The following is a 17,767-nucleotide window of genomic DNA, read 5'->3' as shown; positions in this document are numbered from 1 at the left end:
CCGCCGTGTTGAAGGCTCTACCAGTCCCCTCCACACACACGAAGTTCACATGCAGACTCCCTCTGTCAGCTTCATCAGATTCCCTCCCACTTCCTTCAGCAGCCACGTCACTGATTCCCCTGTCGGAGCACCAACCCCGTTGTGGGGTGACTCTTGTCACTGCCTGATTCCACGTCTGTGTCCCTCCTGGAATGTCCTGTTTTGCTCACCTTTGGCCCCTCACGGTGCCTGCAGCACCATCAGCACTGTTTGTTTGAAAGAATACTTGGTTTGTCTTCATTTTGCAATGGAAATGCAGAGGTTCACTAGTTTGTCTGGACTTAAATGGAAGCCCAGGTCCACCAAACCCCTGAGTTTTCCATCTAGCTGCAGATGCACAGACCTTGGAAGGCAAAAACTGGCCCATGGGCTTCTGCGTGAGCTCACCTCCCTGCATCAGCCTCATTCGGTTTTAGCATCTCTCAGACCTGCTGCATCACCTCTGCAGGTGGCAGTGAATTAATTACTCCATCTGAAAGGTTGACAGTCCGTAATTGCTCAGTCACTTTTTCCTTTCTCTCCCTGGTTGTGAGTGAGTGAGATAAGGTGTTGAATAGCTGGCAGTGTCCCCAGAGCTGGGGGCATCCACGCTGTGGGGGTGGCCCTGTCACTTTGCTTATAATGTGTTGTTAGTGTTGTGCCTCGATTTTTTTTTTTTTTTTTCCCCAGCCAGCTTACAGTCCTGATGTCACAGTCCTGTGACACAGCAGGGCTTTCCTCAGCAGATGGAAGTGGCGGCCCTAGGGTACAGTTTCTGATGACTTCCTGCCCTGGCCCTGGCTCCGGGTTGAGCATCTCTGGTGGACTGTGTGGGAAGTTTCTTTTTTTTTTTTTAATGGTTGAAATGGAGTGTTGGTTGGTATGGAGATTGCCAGTGGTGGCTGCTTGGGTTTCTGAGAGGGTCTGCTTCCAGTCTCTGGGAAGTTTTCCCAGGGAACTGAGCAGAGAGACTGCTTGTTTGCTATCAAGCACATATGAAGCAGCTTCTGTGTACAGGGCCCAGAGGAGGCCCCACAGGGAGAGGGAAGATGGGAAGACACAGGGCTTTGGGGCTGGACAGGCTCAGCTGTGTTCTCCTCCTGGCCCTGGTTAGTGGCATGCTGTTGCATCAGGGGCTCATGAGCTCGCTGTTTCTGTCCTCTGCGAAAGAAGGGTGACAGTAACTTCATGGACCAGATAGAGTGTCTTTAGTTGTAAAGAGAATCTGTCGTTACCGCCCATAAAAAACCTCCCCAGGTAGGATGAGTCACCTTCACCTGTGGTTCCTGGTGGCTGGTTCGTTCGGTGGCTCAGTGGGACCCCCTTGTGGCAGCCTCCATGCACTGCTTGTCCCAGCCACCCAGTTTTCCTCTTGGTGCCCAAACGACTGCATTGCAGACAAAGCCCAAAGTCAGAAGAGTGGTCTCTTCCTTGTGCCTCTGATTAAGAGAGAGAAAGATCCTCCCAGAAACCCCTAATAGACTTTTCCTCAAGTCTTAATGGACAGAATTGCCACAGATGGCCCATCCTATCCAATCCTTGCTGAGAACAGTGGAGTTACCAGGATTGGCCAAGACTTACCTGTGGGGCTGCGTCACCCCTTCCTGCCCTTGTACCAGGCTCCCAAACCTGAACAAAACTGAAGGATGCAGCTAGTGGTACATCACACTCAGGGGACGTCAGTGTGGTGCCCACAGGAACAAACCAGACACAGTGGAAGGGCCAGCCCTCCTCCCCTTCTCTCTCTGGACAGACTCTGCACAGACTCCACCTGGGAAAGGACTGTCCCCCTGGGGGTTAAGCAGGCCATGGAAGTGACAGAGTCACGTTCCTTTCAGGGTTTGAGGAGGTGGCTGCTGAAATAAACTCTAGTCATGGCCTTGGTGGGATCGTTTTGCCAGGTCTATAGACTGGAGGAGGCTGACTATCGAAAGAGAAGCTGACTTTGCTGCTTGATGAAATGTCAGGAGAGCAAAGCCAAGTTTACAAGCAATGTGCATGGACCTGATGTCCATAGCCTTTCTAATTTTTCTGCTATACAACTGGTTGGCGAACACGCACTTCTCCTTTTAATTGCGGCGTTAGCCAATAAATCAAAACCCTTTGGGAGAAATACTTAAATTGCTAAAGCCTTAATCATCAGGATGTAACTAGGTTCCTTTGGGTTAGTAATTCTGGCTTAATACTCTCGCAGTAGCAGGCCTGCCGCCATCTTGGGGCTCTGCACGATGTCCCAATCTCTGTTCCTAGAGAGATGGTAGAACCAACCCCCACAGTCTTGCACAGTCTCTTCAGAGTGCCTTTGCCTTTAGCCTCTTGCATCAGTCTTTAGAGCTACATAGTGGAAAGAGCACTGGTCTGATAGTCAGAAGATGTGTGCCATGGGATTCAAGCCAGTCTGTAACCTCTGAAGGGTCCCAGGCCTGTGCAAACTTTGCCAATCAGTCGTGGTTCTGTTGCCTCTCACTTCTTCCTGGCTTAAGGATTCTAAGACTCAGTCTCAGCCTTAGAATCCTTTCCTGGTGGGTAGACAGCATCAGAGGCAGTATTCAAGATGAAACTGGTTTCCTACCTCAGAACTAGCCGTCCCCTGGGGCCCTTGTAGTTTCACATTCTCCCAGAAGACTGGATCAGAGCCGATTGTGTCTACTCTCTTATGACATACTCTACTTTTTGGAGCAGCTTATCAGAGCTCTGTTTGAAGCCCTGTTCCTCTAGGACATATTACAAAGGAGGGTTGTGGCAACAAGGACGCCTTGGTCTTGCTCACTGAGAATCCCCAGCATTTAGCCCAGACACAATAGGACCCAGTTATCTGTGGAGTTACAGGAATGAGTTTGGGGGTGACGAGTCTGCTCAGAAAGCATGCCCTCCCCTTGTCTCCACGGGAGGGGGTCCTGGGGGCTGCATTATGCTTTAGGAAAGAAAACCGCTTCCCTCCTTCTTTTGGATATTGTTAGAGTCTTAAAAGTCTTCTCTGGGTTTCTTCTCTGTGGGTTGCATCTGGTTTTCAAAGCCTGAGAAGTAGAGAGAATGGGAATGAGCGCTTCAGCCTGCAGAGGAGGCGGCTTCACGAGGGCTGGGCCTGGGGAGCTGTCAGGTGCCATAGGAGCGGAGCCTGTGTTCCTGCGGCCTCCTCTGGCCCACAGCCGCTCCCCAGCAGCCTCGCTGGGCTGGAGCCACACTTTTTACTCCTCTTCCCTCCTTGTCCCCCACCTCCAGCAGCTCCTGCCTGGTCTCCCCCCTACCCCACCCCTAGAATTACTGGCTTGTATCCATGTAGCTGTTTTCTTAGTTGCTTGGAGGGTCTGCTCCCCAGCCTGAAGGCTTACCTGAAAACTCTGGGCATATTTCTGGCCAGCTGGTGGGGGGGAACTTGACTTGGCTTCCCCATCATTATTGGAAGGAAAGAAATATTTTCAGATAAGTACAGCGTGGGTCACTACAGGTGGCCTCTTACAGCCCTCACTTGACAGATGTGCAAACAGGCTCAGGGATGAGAGGCAGTGGCCCAGTGAGGAGACAGAAAGCTGGGCCCATTGCGGGCTGGCTGTAGGTGCTGGCATTGCACGGAGCTGTGGGCACACAGAGGAGGGTGATCTCACAGGAGAATGGCGGGGGGCAGTGGGTCTGTGGGGTCAGGAAGGGGTGCTCTTCTCTCCCCTGCTTAGTGTGTACTCCTTTGCCTTACCTCCAGACCTGTTCCTTTGGGTCCAGCCCTTTGATGTTGACCATACTACTGCCTCCATGGCCCCCTGTTCTAGCACCAACTTGCCATCTGCAACCTTGGGCGGTCCTTAAAAATGTGTGACGAGGCCGAAGAGCATCAAGCTGCTTATTTTCTTGTGGGAAACCTTCTGCTCCATTTCTCCAGCTGTGGCATTGACCCCTGGCTGGACTGGGGAGTGAGTTTTATTCCAACCCTGCCCTCTGGGATTTATGTGATAAATTATTCATTTCTCCACCAACTGGATAGGTAGCATAATGCTAATGACAAATTTTTGAATAATTGATATGTTCCTATGATTTAAATGCTAAAGGTCAAAACTTAGAAGGTGAAACCCCCCGACCCCTGATCTCCCGGCCATCTAGCTCCCTTGTGTCTCTCTCTAAAGAGCTTCTGTCCGTGTTGTTCAGTGGTTCTTAATAGAACCCAGGAGAGATGGAGCAATAGGGATGACCCCAGGAAGGATTTCCTAAGAGCAGCCATCAGAAGATGGGATCAGAAAAGAGAGGCTGGCACGGATACATGGTTTCCCAGAGGACTTGGGTATGGTCCCTCCTTCCACTCCTCAGCTACTGGTCTAACCAGACAGGCAAGATACTGATGTGTAGACATGGACATACAAGAGATAAAGGTCAAATTCCTGGTATAGCCTTCAGGAATGCTCACCCAGAGAAGGGAGCCTGCATTGGTGGGGCTCCTGTGGATGGTGGGGCCTTGTGAAAGACCAGCCTGGGTCTTTCAACTGTGACTTTGGTTACTATCTGCTACCTCTCTGGGCCTCCTTGTTCTTCATCTATGAAACCTTGCTCTAGGATTTTAAACTTTTTGTTCTTTGAACTTTAGTAATCTGAAGATACCCGTGAATCTCTTTAAATGCATACAGGACACAGCTGAGCACACACACACACGCACATAAAGTAAATGAATTACATGGAAATACCGCTAGCTTCCGCACTTGGTAGGTCGAGGTGAGTCCCATCACACAAGGACTCCTGCTCCAAGAGGGCTGGGACCAGGCTCCTATGAGCTATTCTGTGTCTGGGCCCTGGAGGACCAGTGGAGATGGGGCAGAATTCACTCCAGAAGTTGCTTTGTGAAGACTCCTGTATGAACAGTCTACTGCCTCTGATAATTAGCTTCCCCTCTGTCTACACCAGCCTCCTCTCTTAATTGAGAATGAGCTGGTTTGTCCAGTGTTCGGTTTCCAAAAGGTGGCAGCACCGTCCTGGGAAACAGAATCCCAGTGACCTGGGTGGGAAGTGTTTGCCTGTCCACTGAGCAGCTCTCAGCCGGCCTGCCAGAGGACGTGCCCTGTGACACTCTCCTCCCCAGTCACCCAGATCTCAGCCTGGGAGGTGCACCCTGTCTTTGGTCAGGCTCTGTCCCCTGACCCATGGTGAGGTCACCCCTCAGGTATTCTGAGGGCAGGAAGCCTCCCAGGTGCTTGGCTGGTCCCCACAAGCGTCTCAGGACTGCTATTCTCAGACGCGTAAGGAAGTTATGTTTAAGGAAATGTGACCTTTCCCCCTCCTCTTTCTGGTGTTTGAGGTGGGGGTTCTGGAGGGAGGTGGGCATTTTAAGCAATGGAGTCTTGGGGGTCTAGGCTGAGGTTTAGGAAATGGCAACCCACTCCAGTATTTTTGCCTGGAAAATCCTATGGAAAGAAGAGCCTGGTGGGCTACAGTCTTTGGGGTTGCAAGAGTTGGATACGACTTAGTGACTAAACCACCACGTATATGTATGTGTTTATTTTTGACTACCTCGAGTCGTCATTGCTGCCCGGGGACTTTCTCTGCTTGCAGTCTGTGGCAGTATGTGGGCTTCTCATTGCGGTGGCCTCTCCTGTTGCAGAGCTCAGGCTCAACACTTGTGGTGCACAGGCTTAGTTGCTCTGTGTCATGTGGGATCTTCCCAGACTAGGGATCGAACCTATGTCTATGCAATACATTGGCAGGTGTATTCTTAACCACTGGGCCACCAGGGAAGTCCCAGAGGTTTTTCTTTTCAAACAATTGAACATTGGTTAAGGCAATATCAAGCACTCTAGTGGATCCGTTTAGACCGCGAAGCACTGCAGTGATTTTCAACCCACCAGAATCACTTCAGGTGCCGCAAGGCAGCCTTCAGTTGTTCCTCTGCTGTTATTTCTGGGCTTGTGGGTGGGAGTAGCTGCTTCTGATGTACTGCTCATCAAATGGGGAGGAGCCAGTACCTGAGCTATAATTGAGGGAGTTGCTTTTCAAGAATTGGCTAGAATAGGAGATGCTGTGCAACAGAAGGAGGTCAGCAAAGCCTGGTTCAAATGTACATCCTGCTGGTGAATATGCTGGCCCTCATCTTCCAATCTGTGTCCATAGGCCTCACACAGTCTACAGGAAGAATCATCGCTACACGTCGTTCTCTAAACCACACTGCTTATCCTCCAGTTCCTCCATCTTCCTGTTTTCTCTCTTCCCACAGATGCATACCTACTCATACATTTGCATGTTCATTAAGGCAGATACACAAAGACGAAAAAAACACCCCACGTTTTATTTATTCATTTATTCCAAAACTATGTACTGTGCCCTTGGCGTGCACAACCCCTATTTCCATGAGTTTAAGAATTCTATGGACAGGGGAGCCAGTGGGGCTACAGTCCATGGGGCTACAAAGTGTCAGACAAGACTGAGTGACTAACACTTTCATGGTCTTCAGCCTCTGGGCCACAGGCCAGGATCTCCTGCCAGATACAGGCATTAGATTGGAAATAAAGTGCTCGGTAAATGTAATGTGCTTTAATTTTCTGGAAACTATCTCCCCCCACCCCCAGTCCATGGAAAAACTGTCTTCCATGAAATCGGTCCCTGGTCCCAAGAAAGGTTGGGGACTACTGGTCTAGAGGGAGGAGACAGGTAATGAACAGATAAACGAAGGACCCGGAAGAGTGTCATGTGGAAGTGTGCTCTTGAGAGTATGTGAATGTCATGTCCACATGCTAGCGTGTCACAGTGTGAGTGGGTATCGCTCTGTACAGGGTGAGCGAGGAACACTGGCCTGCCTGAGAAGTGACTTGTGTCAGATGTGGGGACCCTGGGGACATTGTATCAAGGTCTTGGGGCAGGCCTTGACCTGGTACGTTTAAGGCGCAGAGAGACAGCAGAAGGTGGGGTCCCCAGAGGCAGGGGTCAGAGCTAAAGGTCTCATTGCCTGGGGGAAGGATTTGAGATGAGATGTGTCCACTGGAGGTTCTAAGGGCATGACAGATGTGAAAAAGCACCTGAGACCCAATTGACTGCCTATCATTCCCATCAAGTGCACACCCTGGGACTTTGTTCTGGGGGCCTCGGTTAGGGGGATATACAGGATGGTGGCCGGAGCCGGCCAGCATTCGGGAGGCATTTGACTGTCTGCTTGGCACATGCTGACTGCTCACCATGTGGCCTCTTGAGTAAACCTTACAGCGATCATAGCAAGAGACAGCATCACTATCAGTGTATCCACAAGGATAACAAGGTGCGGGGGGGAGCCATTCGCTCCCAGTCACCTAGCTGGAGGGGCAGAGCTGGGATTGGAGCCCCCGCCAGGCAGGTTCCCCTCTGTCTGCCTTCCTGGAAATGGAGCCCTGCGCAGCCTTTTTGTCGTTGTTGATTTATCTTTATTACTTACTTAATGTGTGTGAAACATTGTTATAATTTGCATTTCTTTGACCACTACCAAGATTGAACAGTTTTCCCCGTGTCTTTATTATTATTTTTATTTCTTTACAGTGTTGTACATGCATGTATGCTAAGATGCTTCAGTTGTGTCTGGCTCTTTGTGACCCTGTGGACTTCTCTGTCCTTGGGATTTCCCAGGCAAGAATACTGGAGTGGGTTGCCATTTCCTACTCCAGGGGATCTTCCTGACCCAGGGATCAAACCCACGTCTCTTGAGACTCCTGCATTGGCAGGCGGGTTCTTTACCACTAGTGCCACCTGGGAAGCCCATGTGCAACCAAGTGAATTGACTGTATCTACATGCGTATCTGTGAAGTGCCCCTCCTTCTTGGCTCCACCGCCTACCCCCACCCCCCGTCCCACCCATCTAAGTCACCTGAGAACACCTCAGCTTACAGAGCTAGCTCAGAGATAACAGGTCTCCACTAGCTATCTGTTTACACGTGGCAGTCATATAAGTCAATCTCATTCTCCCAATTCAACCCACCCCCAGCCCATGCTCTTTTCTTTGTATCTCTATTCCTGCCCTGCAGATAGGTTCATTTGTACTGTTTTATAGATTCCCTGTCCATGGGATTTTCCAGGCAAGAATACTGGAGTGGGTTGCCATTTTCTTCTCCAGGGGATCTTCCTGAGTCAGGGATCGAGCCCAGGTCTCCTGCATTTGGAGGCAAATTCTTTACCATCTGAGCCACAAGGGAAGCCCCTAGATTCCACATATATACATTAATATATGATAGTTGTTTTTTTCTTTCTGACTTACCTCACTCTGTATGACAGACTCTGGGCCCATCCACATCTCTATAAATGACCCAATTCTGTTCTTTTATATGGCTGAGTAATATTCCATTGTATATATGTGCCACATTTTTATCCATTCATCTGTCGATGGACATGTCTTTACTTTTTTAAATTGTGATAAAATATAACATAAATTTTATCATTTTAACCATTTTTAGGTGCATAGTTCAGTGGTTTAAGTACCTTCACACTGTCATGCAGTCATCACCACTATCCATTTCTAGAACTTTCTCATCACCCTACATAAAAACTCTGTAGCCATCAAACAAGAACCCCCGTCCCCCATTCTCTCTTCCCCAGCCCCTGATAACCTTAAATCTACTTTCTGTGGCTGAGAATTTGCCTGATCTAAATATTTCATATGTGTAAAATCATCCAGTATTTCTCCCTTTGTACCTGGCTTCTTTCATTCAGCATAATGTCTTCAAGGTTCCTTCGTGTTGTAGCATGTCAGCTTCGTTCCTTTCTGTGGTTGAATAATGTCCCATTGTATGCATGGACCACATTGGTGTATCCGTTCATCTGTTGATGGATATGGGTTGTTTCCAGCCCAGGCAGCGTTTTTCATGGAGACAGGATCTTTCCAGCTGCTTGCCTCCATTCTGGGGATGCTTTCTGAAGCCTGGAGAAGCTGCATCTGCCTGGGGGGTGGGACGACAGCCACTGCATGGATTGGCGATGGGGCCAAGCTTTTGAAGGTAACTCACCTTGGACTGTTTAAAAAGCACAGGGTGAACACTGTAATTGTTCTTGTGCTGCCACTAACTCCAATCTGGTTTTTTTCCTGTCCACCCATAGACTCATAGCATTGAACAGGGCTTCCAGAGTGGGCATTACATCATTTGCTTCTAATCAGCACATTATCTTCTGTAGATGGGAATTGACCTTGTTCTTGAAATTCCCCGGAGTAGCCACCTGGGAGCCCCAGGTCTCTGCTGGGAAACCTGGGCGGGCCACACCTTACTGGGCTCAGTTCTCCATCTGTAAAGTGATGTAAAATCCCTTCTGCATGCATGTGCAGTCTCTTCAGTTGTGTCTGACTCTTGTGACCTCATGGACTGTGGCCCACTAGGCTCCTGGAGAATCCATGGGATTCTCCAGGCAAGAATACTGGAGTGGGTTACCATTTACTCCTCCAGGGGATCTTCCTGACCCAGGGATCAAACCCACGTCTCCTCTGCCCTGTGCATTGGCAGGCAGATTCTTTACTACTGAACTAACTGAGAAGCCCTTCTAAAATCCCTTCTAAGAGATTACATATCCTTCCTGGACAGACAGATTAAAAAATACTTTTAGAATTAAAATCCAAGTTTCCCCTTGCTATTCATTCCTCAAGCCTGTCCCCTTCTCTTCTGTGGGAAGCACTGGTCAGCATCCCCCACCTCAGTCACCCTGTATTTATTGCCCGTGCCTGGGATGGTCCCTTGGCCTCTGGTTAAATGACAGAGTGGAGTGCCCAGGGTGTGAGCAGATGGATTGCAGCTCCTGTACCTGTTTGGTGTCTTTCTTTTTCTGTGACAGTCAGCATGGCTGTTTGACAGGAACCCCCGTCCCTGTGGTGCCAGCCTTTCTCTGGAGGCCTGGCAGCTCTGAGGTGGCCTCAGGAGACTTCGGTTTCTGCCTCTCTGGATGAGCTGGCCCCCTCTAAGCACCAGGAAATAACGGATGCTGGCTGTCACCTGTTTGCTCCTCACCCGCCAGCTGTGCAAGAAGTGATAGTTCACGCTGCATCCACCTCCCCAAGGCCACTCACGGGCCTTTTCTTTTTTCAGAACAATCAACCTGAAGAACCCGGTACTGCAGCAGGTGCTGGAGAGAAAGAACGCGGTCCTGTGTGTCCTGACGCAGAAGATCGTGACGACGCAGAAGTGCGTGATATCTGAGCATGTCCAGATTGAGGAGAAGTGTGGTGGCATGGTGGGGATCCAGACCAGGACTGTGCAGGTGCGCGCCTGGCCCAGGGAGGCGCCGGGCCCTCTGGGAGTGGGGTCTCCATTCATCAGGACTCTTGTAGGGAGTTCACAGAAATCCAACTCAAATTGGTTTAAACAAGAAAGAACTGATTGGCTCCTGTAACTGAAACATTTGGAGTGATCTAGGAGACTTCCCTGGTGGCTCAGATGGTGAAGCATCTGCCTACAATGTGGGAGACCTGGGTTTGATCCCTGGGTCAGGAAGATCCCCTGGAGAAGGAAATAGCAACCCACTCCGGTACTCTTGCCTGGAAAATCCCATGGACGGAGGAGCCTGGTAGGCTGCAGTCCATGGGGTTGCAGAGTCGGACATGACTGAGCGACTTGTCTTCACTACTTTATTCAGTCACTGCTGGATCCAGGACTTGAGAAGCTGGTGAGCTGCCTTCTCTGAAGGTGGATTGCCTCTCATATAAGCTCATGGGGTGGCAGCTCCTGGCTTTCATCCCACCCCATCCCTAGTGGAAGGAGTGCTTCCAGGCAGGCAGGCACTGGACCATCTTGGGCTGTGCCCATTCCTGAAGCAAACCCAAGGCCAGGGCAATGGGATGCTTAGATTGGCATACCGGGGTGAATCAGGTGCATTCCCCCTTCAAAAAATGGATCAAATGAACACCGGCCAGGCCAATGCACAGATAACTCCTAGAGCCCCTAAGAATCAAAGGTCTCAGAAATGACGATTTCGAGATTAGCTGCCTTAAATCCCTGGTGGATTGAGTTAGGAAAGGTAAAGATCAGCACATGTGTCTTTAATATACATAAACAGATGTTTCTGGATTAAGTTACAGTCCTACCAAGCTGATCCCTGAGCTTCAGTGGAACTGAACAGGAGGCTCTAACCCCAAACTGCCTCCCCTCCATAGTGCCTAATATTCTGGTCTTAGAAGTTTACTTCTTGGGGTAACTTTCAAATTATACCAGAGGACCCAGTAATGTAATATTTAGAAGGAGGTGGAGATTCAGATCTGGAGCTGGACTCTCCCTGGGCTGGGCAGGCTGGACAGAGTGATGAGGTCTGATGGGAGATGGCTTTAGCTGGCCCTGCCAGTATTTCTGTCCACAGTGAACCCCACCAAAGGCTTGGAGCCTGCTGGGGTGTCTGGAGGTTGGTAGTTATCACACTCTGACCAGGATCAAGTCGCTATAAAGGCCTCTGATCTCCAGCATCTGAGCCACTTCTCATCCTCCCCAGGCCATAGTGGGCAAGAGTCAGATTTGTGACGGGGTCTGGAGAGAGCTTTGCTGCTGACTCGGCATTTCCTGGCCATCCTTCTCTCCTTGTGCCCCTTCCTTCCAGCCTCTCCCCAGTTTTATCTGATGGCACAGTGTGTCACATACCTGGTCTGGGAGGATGTGCTCAGGGGATCTTGCTCTCAGCTAGGTTCTCCTAGTCAGACTCTTACCATTGATGATTTTCTTAGGATTTCAAAGTTGTTTCCATAATCTTCCATGAGGGAAATGGGAAGTTGACTTATCTTCTTTACTCAGCATCATAGACCTAACTTTACTATCTCCTAAACTCTGGATTCTTGCCTTTGTGCTACAGGTTGGCCACTGACTTTAGAATATGTGTAGGACATCATGAGGCCGACAAGGATTAAATCCTGACCCCTGCTGGCTGGTTCTCCTTTCCCCCCAGTTCTGTGGGCAGTTTCCCGGCACTTCTTGGGCACAGGGCCGAGGCTGGTTACATGGGAGGCAGGAGAAGCCTAGGGGAGCCTGAGCGCACAGGTGGGAGCATGCACCCTTCCTGCAGGTGTCGGCGATGGAGGATGGGAACATCATCAAGGACAGCAACGTGGTGCTGGAGATCCCAGCTCCCACCACCATTGCCTATGGCGTCATCGAGCTGTACGTGAGGGCAGACGGCCAGTTCGGTGAGTATGCCTCAGCTCGGGGCTCTGGAGGTGGGTTGAGTCATTGAGGAGGGACACCCCATTTTACCCTGAGGCTCATCTTGTAGAGGATTCCCTGCTGCTCTGGGGATGAGAGGAAAGAGGTATCAGAAGAGTTGGGGGATGTCCCACGGCAAGTGAGATGGCCGGCCGTGGTCCGAGGGTGTTGGTGCAGATGTCCGCATGGGGCGTGTGTTTCACATACAGGGCACAGCCCGAGTGCCATGGGGTCCTGTGAGGTCTCAGGCAGCTAGCTGAAGCCTGCTGAGCTTCGGCTTCCTGTGTCTGGGAGAGGAAAGACATTCCCCACAGGGCTGCCGTGGAGAGCAAGTTAGATGAGGCGTGTGAAGTGCCTGGAACACTGGTGGCTTATTAAGTACTCACCTTGGCTATTATAATACTGTCATCATCCTAATTATCTTACCTCCCTTCCCCCAGCATGAAGCCCAAAAAGCTGCATTTGACCTTTCTGTCTGATCACCAGTGTGTTCAAAGCTGGAAGTTCACTGTGTCACTTGAAGAAAATAAGGCTTTAGTAGCTGGTGTGACTGATGCTCTTAGGTGCTCAGGGCTCTTCCCTTAACACTCTTTCCAAGAGGTTGTGGGAGGCCAAGAAAACTGCTTCTTGAGGACAGAAATGAATATATGTAACATCATAAATAATTAACTTTTTAAGGTATGGTCATATTATTGTGGCTTTGTTTACGAAGAGTCGTCTTAGTTTTTAGAGATTTACAGTGCCCTCCTCACAGGTGAAAAGAAACTGTGTGGTTTGCTTCAGACATGGTGGTGGGGAGCGTGGTGTGAGTGTGAGGGTGGAGACGAGGGAGGCGGCCACAGCTGCTCAGTGTCTGTGCGGAGGCTCGCTGCACGACTCTCGCCGTCCTTGTGCACTTTCAGTTTTCCATGGTGATAGCGCTGTAAGGGTGTGCTCGGACGGGCCACGCACACCCACAGCTGCCTCCTGCCCTCCTGGGTTGTTTTCTATCAGGTGGGGGACCAGGCCAGGGATGAGGGGTTCTTCTGGGACTCAGGCTTCTGCCCTCACTCAGCCACTTGCGGAATCATGGTTCAGCTTCCATGGGCTCTCAGATCGCTGACTGTCCTGATGGGACGGTAGACAAGTGGGCACGTGAGGGGCATGGGGCACTGTCACTGAGCCTCCCTCTTTCTTTCACACATGGAGCATTCTGTGTTTCAGGGAGGTGACGAAAAGTGAAGCTGCCAGTTGTAGGAAGCTGGTCCAGGCGTTGGTCAGGGATGCACAGGATACCAGGAATACCAAGAATTGTGATCAACATCCTTTAGGTCCATGGTTCCAAAATTGTGTCATTCCAGACGTGATTATTATTCTGTTCTTTCTTTTTGAAAGACTCTGTCCACTGAACACACTGCCTCATTAGATTAAGTTCTCCCTTCGACTTTTGTTATAGGGCTTCCCTTATAGCTCAGTTGGAGAAGGCAATGGCACCCCACTCTAGTACTCTTGCCTGGAAAATCCATGGACAGAGGAGCCTGGTAGGCCGCAGTCCATGGGGTTGCTAAGAGTCGGACACGACTGAGCGACTTCCCTTTCACTTTTCACTTTCATGCATTGGAGAAGGAAATGGCAACCCACTCCAGTGTTCTTGCCTGGAGAATCCCAGGGACGGGGGAGCCTGGTGGGCTGCCATCTATGGGGTTGCACAGAGTCAGACATGACTGAAGTGACTTAGCAGCAGCAGCAGCAGCATAGCTCAGTTGGTAAAGAATCCGCCTGCAATGCAGGAGACCCTGGTTCGATTCTTGGGTTGGGAAGATTCGCTGGAGAAGAGATAGGCTACCCACCCCAGTATTCTTGGGCTTCCCTTGTGGCTCAAGAATCCCTTGAGCCACAAGGGAATCCCTTTCCCTTGTGGTAAAGAAGCTGCCTGCAGTGTGGGAGACCTGGGTTCGATCCCTGGGTTGGGAATATCCCCTGGAGAAGAGAAAGGCTACCCACTCTAGTATTCTGGCCTGGAGAATTCCATGGACTCTATGGTCCACGGGGTCGCAGAGTTGGACAGGACTGAGCGACTTTCACTTTCACTTTTCGGCTTTTGTTACCAGCATGTGACATGCTGTGTCACCACAGGGGCTTGTGTGACTCCAGCCCTGGCCGCTGAGGCCTTGGTTGTCCTGTGCAGATGGACTGGTGGTGGGGGTGTCACTTTTGTCAGGCCTTTTGGAAACTTGGCCTTCAAGGAGGATATGCCCATGAGGGTTCTGAGAACCCTTTGGTTTGGGGACCAACGTGGGCCCCTCCCTGTTTCTCTGAGGAGGTGTCCGCGCTGTTGGTGGCCGCCCAACAGAGGGGTTTGGAAAGACAGTTTGCCTGGGGAAGCTCTCCTGTTTGGATTTCCATTTCAAGCCTTTCATTTTGGCTTGCTTCCTCTGTCTTGAAAATAAACTCCTCTTTGTGCTGCTGAGCAGAGGTGCTCTGGGGAGTTCTTGGGTTCCTTAGGCTCACTTCTCATACCCCGGCCTTCTCCCGCCGCCTGCCCTGCCTATACAGTGTGTTGGTCAGGCTCTTGTTCTGTGCAACTCACTGATTTTTAAGCCGGTTCTGCTTCTTTTTCCCATCTGTGTTTTTTGTTGCTCTTCCTGCACAACATTCTAATCTGGTTTCATAAACACCCCTGCAGGCGCTGGTCTGACTAAGAGGCTGTCTGATCTCTCCTCCTACCTTCAGGGTGTGAGTACATTTGACAACCGTCCTGTCTTTTGAAACTTTGCCAGGAGGTTACTTCCTCTGTGTCCCTTGGGGGAGATATCAGTGAGCCTGTCTTTGCCAAGGGGTTCCTTCAGCCATGACCCCTCTCTTTGCCAACAGCTCCCCTCTTATGTGGACGTTCAGAAATATCATGTTCTCGTCTTGAATTTTAGTCCTTGCTTTGTAGAATTAAGCGTTTACCAATGTCCTTTCAGCACAAACTATTTTTTTTTTAAACTTATCTTGTATTAGGGTATAGCCAGTTAACAATGTTGTGATAGTCTCAGGTGGACAGCAAAGGGACACAGACATACATGTGTATGTATCCATTCTCCCCCAAACTTTCTTCCCACCCAGCCTGCCACATAATATTGAGCAAAGTTCTCTGTGCTATATAGTAGGTCCTTGTTGGTTATGCATTTTAAATATAGCAGTGTCAGCATGAACTTACCGGGCACCTGTGGACGAGAACCTGTGCATTCCACCCTCCTGGGTCTGTGCACTTCTCTGCAGGTCCAGAGGCTGGTAGCAACATCCCCCGCCCTGTTCCCATCATAGGCCTTTAACTGGCTCCTCCGCTTCGAATTTTCCCCATTTTAGCAGTGTAGCTAATGTGATTATTTAAAAATGCATGTCTGGTCATTTCACTCACCTGCTTGAATGCCCTTCTGAGGCTCCCTTTGTCCTCAGATAAAGTCTGCACTCCTAGGCACGTTGTGTCCAGCCTTCCTGCTCATCTCTGGCACCTCCAAAGTTAACCCACCATCTGGGAACTCTCCACTCTTGCTTGCTGTGAGCCTTTGTTTGGAGAGTGCTCCCTTCTTCTTGGCCCAGCTAATTCCTACCAGGCTTCAGGGGGCTACTTAGTCACTGCTTCATATAAGAAGTTCTTTCTTCATCCACTGGTTCTTTCTCTGCACCTGCCAGTCTGGCTTCAGTGACCCCCCTCCACCTTTTCCACTTGTATCTTAGTCATTGTCAAAGCCTAGGTTGTAGCCCTTTTGCATCTCTGGCTCCGTGCAACATGTCTGATGCTGCAGAGTGAAGGAGTTGGTACTGCCCGCAGAGGAGCTGTGCATGTGTACAGGAAGAGCACTGCTGGGGCTGTGGACTCCCAAAATACAGTTGGCCCCACAGGGCTCTGGGCAGCATTTGAGGCTGTGTTAATGGTCGTGGTCCTTGTTCTTCGGGAGCATGACCTGGGGGTTCACACTTACCCACCTTGGTGCCTGGTGTAGCGGGTGGAGTCAGCCGGGGCATCCTGGATGCCCAGGAGTGTGGGTAGGTTGAGTGAGTAAGTGAAAGCTTGTTTCATTTGTCTTTTGACAACTGTCCTGTCTTATGGATGTTATTAGTGCCCACACCAATTCAAAATGTGTTAATACCCGCACCTTCCACATGTTATGCAAGTACTAGCTCAGCCACATCCTCATTCCATAGCCTGTACACAGATTATTAAATAGAAGCATAAAAAGAAGGCGCATTCTTTTTTAAAAAATGTTTTATTGAAGTGCAGTTGGTTTACAATGTGGTGTTAGTTTCAGGTGCCTTCTAACAAGCAGATTCCTGCCCCCATCCATGATCTACTGACACCTACTCTCCCTGAGAATATGATTTTTTTAAAAACATTTCTCCCTCTGTGTTTATGTGTATATGTATTCATTTTAAATTTTTATTGGAGTGTAGTTGATTTACCATGTTAAGTTTCAGGTATACCACAAAGTGATTCAATTATACATAAATCCATTCTTTTTTTAGATTCTTTTCCCGTATGTGTCATTACAGAGTATTGAGTGGAGTTCCCTGTGCTATATAGTAGGTTCTTATTAGTTACCTGTTTTATATATAGTAATTACTATATGTTAATCCCAACCTTCTGGTTTATCCCCTCCCACTGTTTTCTTCCTTGTTAACCATAAAATTGTTTTCTCTATCCGTAGCTCTATTTATGTTTTGTAAATAAGTTCATTTGTACCATTTTAACAGATTTTACATATAAGCAGTTACCATATATGTCCTTTCTCTGTCTGACTTCACTCAGTATGACAATCTCTAGGTCCATTCATGCTGCTGCAAATGGCATTATTTTATTTTTAATGCCTGAGAAGCACTCCGTTGTACATATGTACCACATCTTTTTCTGTTCCTGTGGATGGACATTTAGGTTGCTTCCATGTCTTGACTATTGTAAATAGTGTGAGCGTGCCTATATCTGTTTGAATTATGGATTTCTCCTGCTATGTTCCCAGGAGTGGGGACTGCTGGATCATATGGTAGTTTTATTTTTATTTTTTAAGGAACCTCTATAGTGGTTGTACCAATTTACATTCCCACCAACAGTGTAGAAGGGTTTCCTTTTCTCCACACACTCCTCTGCATTTATTATTTGTAGATTTTTTGATGATGACTATTCGGACCAGTGTGAGGTGATATCTCATTATAGTTTTGATTTGCATCTCTAATAATCAGTGATGGTGAACATCTTTTATGTGCCTTCTGGCCATCTGTATGTCTTCTTTGGATAAATGTCTATTTAGATCTCCTGCCTATTTTTTGATTGTGTCATTCTGTTTTTGTTATTACTGAGCTGCGTTGAGCTGTCTGTGTTTTGGAGATTCTTTGTTGACGACTTCATTTGCAAATATTTTCTCCCATCCTGAGGGTTGTCTTTTTATTTTGTTTATGATTTTCTTCGTGCAAAAGCTTTTAAGATTAATTGGGTCTCATTTGTTGTTTTTATTTTCATTACTCTAAGAGGTGGGTCAGAAGGAGAATCCTCATTAAGTTCACACACTGTTTTTGCTTAGCAAGAACACACCGTTACATTTTTACCTACAACTTAGTTACCCTAGTTGGGCTCTCAAATGTGAAAGTATTTAAGGAGCATTTCTTTTTATTATTTTAAAAAACTTTTTATTTTGGGA

At 48.9% G+C, this 17,767-nt stretch overlaps 1 protein-coding gene across 1 annotated transcript in view; it reads left to right on the top strand.

Moving 5' to 3' along the window:
• GSDME (gasdermin E) overlaps positions 1-17,767 on the top strand; it is a 75,866-nt gene that overhangs the window by 40,374 nt on the left and 17,725 nt on the right. Inside the window, exons 4-5 of the mRNA XM_027539351.1 lie at positions 10,017-10,188; positions 11,974-12,094. Coding sequence (XP_027395152.1) covers positions 10,017-10,188; positions 11,974-12,094 — 293 coding nt within the window. The remainder of the gene's footprint in view (positions 1-10,016; positions 10,189-11,973; positions 12,095-17,767) is intronic.

Source organism: Bos indicus x Bos taurus, chromosome 4 (assembly GCF_003369695.1).
Source record: "Bos indicus x Bos taurus breed Angus x Brahman F1 hybrid chromosome 4, Bos_hybrid_MaternalHap_v2.0, whole genome shotgun sequence".
In the NCBI taxonomy this organism is placed as follows: Eukaryota; Metazoa; Chordata; class Mammalia; order Artiodactyla; family Bovidae; genus Bos; species Bos indicus x Bos taurus.
The sequence above is the reverse complement of the archived record's forward strand: the minus strand, read 5'-3'. Positions and strand labels throughout refer to the sequence as shown.